General features: G+C 44.0%; 1 protein-coding gene across 21 annotated transcripts in view; it reads left to right on the top strand.

Moving 5' to 3' along the window:
* The window catches only part of C2CD5 (C2 calcium dependent domain containing 5), a 196,906-nt gene that overhangs the window by 149,085 nt on the left and 37,821 nt on the right, over positions 1-10,000 (top strand). For 18 of the 21 annotated variants that reach the window (XR_015061579.1, XR_015061571.1, XM_085894741.1 and 15 more), the window contains 2 exons: positions 67-153; positions 773-817. Coding sequence is in view for 19 of the 21 variants with exons in the window: in XM_085894741.1 (XP_085750867.1) it covers positions 67-153; positions 773-817 (132 nt within the window). In the remaining 2 variants the exon portion in view is untranslated. The other 3 variants (XM_085894778.1, XM_085894690.1, XM_085894818.1) reach the window with 2 other exon arrangements.

Raw genomic sequence — 10,000 nt, 5'->3', positions numbered from 1 at the left:
CTGACTCATGCATGTGAACATTTAACCAGGATTTTGTTTTGTGCCTGTGTGCATGTTGCTGTAAAGGATACTCTGACTCAGAAGATCCATTGCAGTTTCCTCTGGAGCTAACATCTGAGGCAGCACCAGCACTTTCTCCATCCCACAGTAGTGGTAAGGCTGAGTCACGATTCCCTGCACTGGGTGTGAAATACGATCACTTGCTTTTATCACATGTCAGTGCACCACTTTCAGACTTTCGGTTCAGCATGTATAGATGACAGTTGTGGAGAAGAGCTATATCATTGTATATACTACAATGACAGTGTTTGCTACCCCCTCATTCCACCCTTTGTATGTCACATTGACATGTTTCCTTCTTCCTTTACTTCCATAGCCAATTGTCTATCTCCTCCCTCATCCCAAACTTGCCTTCCCTGTGTTTACTCCCCATTCCCTTCCCCTTTCCTTTTCTCAATTTTGTTCTTCTTGATTTAGCTGTCTTTCCTCCCTTCCCTTTTTTTTCCTCCCCTTTTCCCATACATATGTAGTATGTATATGGACCCTAAATCAATTCTCCAAAACCATGTATATTTTTTAATGGCTCACTTGTAAGGGTCTTTTGCTGAAGTCAAAATGTTTGGGAGTTTTTTGCCCTTTATTTATGCGAAAGAGTAATCGGTATATTTTACAAAAATATTTTCGAAAACACATTGGATAGTTTAATATACAGTATTGAGGGACTGGGAGAACATATTTTGTATAAATGGGTCCTTGAGCTGTCTTCCTGCAGGCAGTATGGAGGGCATTCCAGGACTACCATCACGGGGTGCACAGGGTGAGTGCTTAGCAAGTCTGTTGCACACCTGTGTGGTGAGCAAATTTGAAGTATAGCCATGTTTCCATGAAAGATTGGTTTCCCTTTGCTACTGGAAGGATAAAAACAAAGCACACTTCAAGTCACCATATTTGGTTCGAAGTTTCATCATAAACGACCGGCATTAGCCACATTAAGAGCTTTTTACAGCTATTTTTCAGCATTAATTTGTTGTCACATTCCGAGCCTTTTGATGTCAAAGCAGGGCATTTTTATATCAATATATACTCAATTTTATCATCTAAAATATATACTGTATAAAGGAATGTTTGTATCTGTATATAAATATGCTTCAAAAACTTTAAAAATACTCAACCAAATCCAATGAAATTTTGCATGTTGTCCAAGTGTACCCCAAGTATGGTGTCTGTCAGGGTAACATATCTGGGGGAGGGATTTCAGGGTGGGAGGAAGGCCCCAATTCTCTCTATGTAAATGTGTGGCGAAAATGCTACCCAGTGATGTCCGGTGTCACAAATCATCTTCTACAAAGAAAGTTCAAACAACTTGATAACATGGATAAGAGTGATGTTGAAATATGAGTGAGAATAATTGAAAAGTTTTTTTAAATGTTTAAATTCACTCATTTTAAGTTGGGTTCAAACCAAAGCATCCAACACTGAGCTTCACAGTGAAGTGGAAGTGATTTTTGCTCGCACCATATATAAGCAGGAAGGATGGTTGATGAAGGTGATGTGAGCTGAATTCCAAGCAGACGGAAGATTACCTCGTAAATTATCAAGTGAAAAGAGCAGAATGTTTGTGAAGTACAACATGTTGACTTGATTAAATCCATCAGCAAAGTGACAGGTACTCTTACTGGTACCATATACAATTTGTTTGTTTCTTTGTTTGTGTGTTTATGATATATATATATATATATATATATATATATATATATATATATATATATATATATATATATATATATATTTCTATATATATGTGTGTGTGTGTGTGTGTGTGTGTGTGTGTTTGTGTGTGTGTGTGTGCATATATACTGAAACGCAAAAGAAACTTACCACTTGTTTGAAATGTAATAAAATTGTAACAGTTCAAAATAAAACAAACCAACAATTGCTAATTGAAACATTGGCATTTTATTGATGACATGTCAAGTTTTTGACCAAGATACACCATCTCATAAGTTTGTTCTACAGTACAGAACAGCACAGGGTGCAATGTCAGTCCCCTTTCAATAGCGTGTGTGGCCACCATTGTTTTGGATACGGGCAGTGCATCGTCGGCGCATACTGCCTACCAGTCTTTGGATGGATTGCTGCTGGATTCTGTCCCACTCAGTCCTCAATGTCTGAAGCCATCTGACTGAGGACCATCTGCCTGTTCTGCCTTGCAGTGGTGACTCTTGGCCTCCCTGATCGAGGTCTGTCATCTGCAGAGTTGTGGAGGGTGTCTCTGTCCACCAGGGACGATATCGTCTGGTGTGAACAGCCAAGGCGATGTGCCACCTCATGGTAGCTCAATCCGCCTTGCAGTATGCCCAAGGCACACTGCCGTTGATCCCTTGAGAATCGTGTCATGTTAATTGAAATGCCCATTTTGCACTGGCCTTTTTAAAGCCAATATCAAGACATCACGTGCAGCTCATTAAAATCATCCCGTACCCCTTGGCTAATCACTGACAGTCAAAACGGCTGTTCAACAGCTGTGCTATGAAGTGACCATTGAAGGTTCAAGTGACCATCCATGACCATTTTGTCTGACAGTGAGGACACTATTGTCCACAAATAAGTTCACACATTTACTACACGCAGTGTTATTGTTGATATTTGGAGGTTTAAAAGGTGGTAAGTTTCTTTTGCGTTTCAGTACATATATATATATATATATATATATATATATATATATATATATATATATATATATATATATATATATATATATATACATATATATATATATATATATATATATATATATATATATATATATATATATATATATATATATGGATTATATGTCGTGTGTCGTTGGATATACCATCTCGGTTTGTGCAAGTACACTCTGATGTTCGCACAATGACGACACCGCTTAACGGCGCATTTCTCAGAACGTATCCCCGCCGTTAAGTGGCGCATGACTGTGTGTACATATGTGTGTGTATATATATATGTATATATATGTATATATATATATGTATATATATATATATGTATATATATATGTATGTATGTATTGTTGCGGACAGGTATCGGATTCGAGCATGACTGCCAGGTGGAGCAGTCGGCTCGACTCTACCGAACTCCCGGAATCTAGATCGTACCTTTCGGAAAACTCTGAGGGTACGGGTCCCTTACCGGACCGTGAATCGTCAATAATTCCACCACGTGGAATTCCACCATCTTCAAAACACCTGGAGATCCATGTGGCGAGTTACCGAGTATTCACACCCTCGACGGCACTCCTACGAGTCGAGACGTCAGCGTGCCCAACCCGTGTGCAACCCGAGCGGATTGTTGCCGAAGTCCCGTCGGTCCAAATGTACATTTACAGCGGCAACAGCCTTTGTAACTCACCAACACGCGCCATGCTAAGCCAATGGAAGAAACACAGCAACGAACTGATACATTTAACAAATGGAGAATTTATTCACAGTAAGGCCTCAGTTATTTTATAACTTGGTTTACGGATCCGCCGACGTTATATTTGCCGAAATGAAATGCAAATATAAAACACATTTTTAGCCTCTTATATTTGTACATTTTCCGCCGAAGGTGCAAAAGTTTCAAAATCCGAAATGTAAACGTCAGCATTTATTTTCAAAATATAATTTCGTGCGCACCAAAATGTCGAGTCACCTTTAACCGAGCTGCGCAGTATAACTGTGCAGTGGTCTTCGGTCATGGCGTCTGAGCAGTGGCCAGCGTGGTTCAGTTTGACTGTTGTTTCTGGGGCGAAAGTGATTGGTTTTTATTTTATTTTTTTTGCATAACTTGTCGAGGCTCGCGTGAGAGCTAACACATATCGCACATCATGGGGGACATGAGACAAGAGAGGAGAGAGTGGGAAGGACAAAACAGTGGGGAACAGAGACATTAGGAGATCTGTGGAAGGGAGAGGGATGGGACAGGGAACAGGTGGAATAGAAGATTGACATTACAGGGACTTTCAGGAAAGAAAGCAGGGAATTTGAAGGAGGATTATCCTTCAGGATTTGAATTTGAACGAGGGAATCTGAAGGAGGATTATCCTTGGGTGGATTATCGGGGGTAGAAAAGATCGAGGATTTGGATGGGGGATGATAAGAGGTGGTGGTGAACAGTTGTTTTGAAGGCCTGGACGGAAGAATGGGAATGAATAATGTGAGGGATTTATTCCAAAGGCGGGGAAAAAGAGGAATGAAAGAGTGAAGGTGAGCAGTGATTCGTGATTTTGGTAGTTTTACCAGAAGGGGGTTGTTGGCGGACCTTGAGCGCCCTGCGGAAATGTGGTGGGGACAAATCGCAGAGAGAGCTGGGGGGCGAGGCTGGAGAGGAGACGGTAGAAGACAGAAAGACCACCGACCAACCTGCCGTAATTGAGTGAGAGGCCCAAAGACTCAGCCTCATTGCGGGAGATGCCAATGATCCGAAATGCCTTTGTTTCTACAGCGTGAAGCCGAGAAAGGTGGGAGGCAGGAGCATCAGCCCGGGGAGAGAGCAGTACTCCATCAGGCTGCGGACAAAATTTTGTAAGTGGTCAGGAGCTCAGGTGGGCCGAGGAAGGACTTTGCACGACGGAGGATTCCCAGTCGGCGACTGGCTTTGGAGGCGAGGTTTGAAATGTGGCTTTCCCAGGAAAGGTCTTGGCAGATAGTGAGACCCAGAAGCTTGAAAGAAAGGACTTCTTCCAGAGGATTGTTGAGAAAGTGAATGGGGGATTTTCTAAATGGTCCTTTCGAAGAGACATAGTTCAGGGTTCCCACTTATTTTGAGATGTCTTTTTTAAGGACTTTTAAGGGATAAAATAACCCCTTTTTAAGGACCACATCCTAGAAATTCCAGGGGTAAATTGAGGTGAGTCACCAAGAAATTAACAAAGATAGTAAGTTTACAAAAATCTATTTTAATAATGAACATACAGAACACAGCAGGAGCTTATTCAGTCAACAAAGCACAATGCGCCACACAGCCAATTGGCAAATTCACTTCACAGTTACTGTAGAATCAGCCAGGAGCAGTCACAAGTTTCCAGATGGCAGCACTCTCAATGTTAATGTGTTGTTATGTTAAAATGTTATTGTAGGTGCTGCCACCTGCAAAGTTGCTGCATCTCCTGACTGCTTCTACACTACAGGACAGTACATTTTGTAAGCTACATGCCATTGTAATATCCAATTAGGACATAGCAGGCAAGGATTTAGCCTTCTCCTCAATTTCTCTTTCAAGAACTTTGAGTTCCACCCGTTTTTGCTTGGCAGAGTGCCTGAGAGCATTTCATTTTACCAGAAGACTGTGGCTAGTTTTGCCACCTTTTGCCTCAGCCTCGTCTGCATATTTTTCTGACTGTGGTCAGACCTTCTATGTCAGTTTCCAACACCTTCTTTCTCTTTTTCAAACCATCCACTTCATCTTCAACCATTTTTCGTTCTCTTTGGATGGCTTCTTGCCCTTTCTTTCTTTTCTCTTCTTCAAGATATTGATGGTATTTATGTCAAAAACTGGAGGCTGAGGATAGCAGTTCCTTTGTGATTTCAACTTTGAGCATTCCACCTACCAGTACAAAATAATCAATAATCTGCACAAAATAATCAAATAATCCAGTACAAAATAATCAAATATATTCGGACATTTGCTTTAAAGCTTCGAAAAGTTCACGTTACTATTTAAAGATTATTCCATTTAATGTATTGTAATTTCATAAATACACTATTTATTTCGTAAATACACTATATTTCGTAAATACGTAAATACACAATGAATGGTCTCGCTATTGGCTTAATCAAGACACGTGACGAAATATCGGAAGTTGTTGTTGTTTGTTTTTTTTCTTCTTCTTCCTCTTCTTGTTCTTGTTCTCCTGGTGAAGACAAAACCTTTAGGACGCGGCTCTTGAACACATTTGTCCTTGTTTAGAATACTAGTGCGAGGAAAATGAAACACCCTTCACCAAATAACAGGAAAATCTGATTTTGATTTACTTTTATTGACTTTGAACATTTTCCTGAAATTTAAGGATATTTAAGTACTTAAATTGTACAACTCAGAAATGTTGGCCTTTTATGGGTTTTAAGGACCCGTACGAACCGAGAGTGAGAGTGTGAGATTTGTCCGGATTGAAAGACATGTTCCACGTGTTGGACCAGTTTGTGATTTTACCCAGATCTGCCGTGAGTGAATAAGCTGCTGCATGCCGGTCTGAGAGATGACAGATGGTACGGCAGAGGGTGGAGTCATCAGCAAACAGACATAGAGGATTTTCCAGAGAGTCGGAGAGATCATTTATGAAAACCAGAAAAAGAACAGAACCCAGAATGCTATGTTGAGGAACTTCAGCCTGGACAGGAATAGGGGATGAAAGAACTCCATTTAGGGGCACACGGTGACTGCGACAGGAGTGGAAGTCTGCGAGCCATGAGTTGTTAAGAAGTATGTCAGCAGTATAAATTTGAGTGACTGTATTGGTGATTTAATCACGCAACATCTTGACGAATATTCTGGCCAAACTATTGCATCATTTCAGTGCAGCAGCAGGGATGATTCGCACGCTACTCTCGATTGTGCCGATTTTGTTTCCATTGAAAGTTGTACACCGCTGTTCGTATTGAAAGATTTCGGTGCCAAGTACGTCAAAGTTTCCCTGTGAGATGCTGATATTCAGCCTTCAACGGACCAGAAATCAGCCTTTCATGTGCTCATGGGGATGGAGAGATGGTACGATCAAATGCCACTGAAAACTAAGCTGGTTATGGCTCTGATTGACCGTTTTGAGCATGTTGACTCCGAGTTGACACCTTTTTTAATCATATCCAGCACTATGCACTGGTGTGCATGCACACATCTACGACTTGGGCAGTAATTTTCTCAGCATTGTTTCCATTTGTTTGATGATCCAACAGGTTCCGATAAGAAAAACATGCCAGACTATATTGTAAAAACAAGCTTTAATCCTTCTTTATTGTTTTTCATATCAGATGATACAGTGGACAATGCCATCCTGCATTTGAATGGTTTTCCATCTTCAATATTTTCTTAGATCCTCCTGGTCCGGGATTTATATCCCCCCCCCACCCCACCTACCCTTGTCTTTTCCATGGAACATCCGGAAAAAAAATCATTAAAGTATATAATTTCTAAAAATTGAAATTATATTTATATTTATATTTCGACCTATCGACCCTACATTTTAGCTGAAGAACTGCGTAAACCAAGTTTTAAAATAACTAAGGCCTAATCAGGGAAACGAGGGAAGCACGCAAGGGCAAGGTTATCACGACTAACGGAGAATGCAAATTTACACACAAGCACTTAAACAATTCCTACTTACAGACGGGCGGGCCCACACACAGACGCACACTCAAAAGAAATGGACCCAAAATGGTCTTTATTATCACTTAAGCTCGGAGGGAAGTCAAGCTGAGGGACGAGAATGTGGCAGGCAACCTGGCCCCGAGCGCTCGGCTCGACGTCCGCACCTTCCCGGAGCACCAGTCGGCCAAGATCGGATCAGGGAAGCCAGACACAGACCACGCCAGCCACGAGACGAGCCGAGAACCAGACCACGCCAGCGACGAAATGCCTTTTGCCCAGCCTCGAGAGATACGTTTTGAACTGGCCCGGATTCTTCCTCTTCCGCTCGAGCAGATCCACTCGATTCTTTGCTCTCCGTTCCTTTTATCACTCTCGGGCGCGGTCCGCTCAGGCGTGGCCCGCTCAAACATCTCTATCATCCGATCCGTGGGCGAATTCGCACGTGGGGGGCGTTCGTCCACCACCCCAGCCACTGCGCCCATTTTGGACTCTGAGTTGGGTTGTGGGGAAAGTTCCTGCACGGTGGTTTCATCCTGGGCCATGGGTTCGTTTACACTATTATCGCTACCCACCTGGCTCAGCTCGTCTTGGCTGGCCATGTCGCCTGCCGGGAATTAATTTAAAACGCTCGCAATTTGGGGAAACGGGGGAGGGGGGGGTTCGCTCCACACGCCTAATCCGATTGTGTGAATTTTGCTACGGAGGCGGAGGGGGCCAAATCGCACTCCTGGACACCAGTGCTGTGGTTTCGCCGGTGCGTCGCCACGAGCACGACCACGAGATGGAGCAGTGGAGTCACCTCGGCTCAATCGCCCAGAATTTCAGATCACCGGCCCGGAGAAGTTCGGGGTCGATTGGTCCTGGTTATTTTGGACCTAAATACGCCAATTGGAGACCACGCGGGGTCGGGTCGATTGCCAACTTAAATTTACCTCAGTACCCACGTGGTCCAACTACCGGGAATTTCACCCTCGATGGAACTCTTACAGAAGCGAGCTGCTTAGCGAGCCTGTTCCGTGTGCGATGCTGAGCGGTTTTATAATCGCCAAGTCTGCCGGCCCGATGATATTGTTACCCCGGCAATGGCCAGCTAATCCCTCACACGCACGACACACCCAGTCAATGGCAGAAATGGACACGACAAGTTGAGTACATTCAACAAATGGGGATATTTATTCACAATGATTGGGGGAGGGGGGGGGGATGAGGGAAGCACAAAAGAGCAGATTTAAACCGAATATAATGAATGCAACTATCTACAGCGAAGGCAATTAAACAATTCACTACTTACTAGACAGGCCCACGAACACACACACCCAGACAAGAAATGGTGGCTATCATCTTTATTAATACCCCCAGCTCGGAGGGAAGGTGAGCTGGAGGTAAGGGTCTATATTGGACATGGTCCTCGGAGCCTAACTGGACCCTCTGGTGTGATCCGGACGATCCAAACGGCCGAAGTCGGCAGGGCAGAGGCTGGCGAGAGGAGTCCCTCCGTGCGTAGACATCCTTCAGAACTCGTGCGCGAACAGAACAACGACGACGCCCAGCTCAGCTCTCCACCACGTGTGACCTCCTTGCCAGAACCAAACAGAACGAATGCGCTGACCACGCCAAACCCAGAACAGAACGCCAGGGGAACGACACCGTGCACGGACCGCGTGTATTCTTATCTTCCCCGCCTCCAAGTCGAGGGAGGGGGGGTGCCTCCTCGCAACTCCGCCCTCTCCCGTCGCGGGCCCGGATTGGCTAAGTCACGGTCATCCCACCCACTGCACGCCGATTGGTCGAGGGCCGCCATGTGGCTCCTCCCCTAAGTCCGCCTTCTCCACACCGGACGACCTGCGCATGCGCCCTCGTCATTCCTCTCATTCGCCAAAATGGGCGGCAAACCCCCCGATTGGCCAGGTGGCGTGGTGACATCACTTGGACCTGCCCCTGGCACATGAAGCTGAGCAGCATGTCTCTGCAGGGCTCCGCCCACCCCTGACGTCGGCCAGAGCGAGGTGAAAGAAGTGAGGGCGATGCGGTGTGGTCAGCGGTGATGTCGTTGGTGTAAAAATCACCAAAAGAAAACCTGACTATTTAAAATAACTTCAGAGTGTAGGAACATTTGATTAGCCATTAGACTAGAGTCGGGACCCCAACTGGCAACATGTACTTACCGATATAATTGAGCTAAAGGACCTGAATGTTGAGTGCGGTAGCTTTCCAAATTCGCAACAAAAGATATATATATATATATATATATATATATATATATATATATATATATATATATATATATATATATATATATATATATATATTTCATTTGTCAGTCGCCAACAGACCACCGATGAGTGAGGAAGTGGAAGTGAGCGCCGTCGGATTTTCGTTTTTGACAAAATGACGGATCACTGTGGTCTCTTTGCCAGTGATCACTGTGTTGAAGAAGTTGGGATCGCTGTTCACAGTCTCCAGCATGTCCTGTACGATCTCCAAACGGAGTTGCTTCTGCACGATCGTTAGCAGCTTTGGCACGAACTTCGCTGAGATTCTCCTTAAGCCCATATCCTCAGTCACAATGGAATGAACGGATCCAATGCTGACGCCCGCCTCGTCTGCAAGTTCTCTGATTGTGATTCGACAATCCTGCATCAGCAGGGTCCACACTTGGTCAATGACGATCTCA

This window comes from Eptatretus burgeri, chromosome 1 (genome assembly GCF_056783735.1).
Source record: "Eptatretus burgeri isolate ZD-2024b chromosome 1, Ebu_testis_v1, whole genome shotgun sequence".
In the NCBI taxonomy this organism is placed as follows: domain Eukaryota; kingdom Metazoa; phylum Chordata; class Myxini; order Myxiniformes; family Myxinidae; genus Eptatretus; species Eptatretus burgeri.
The sequence above is the reverse complement of the archived record's forward strand: the minus strand, read 5'-3'. Positions and strand labels throughout refer to the sequence as shown.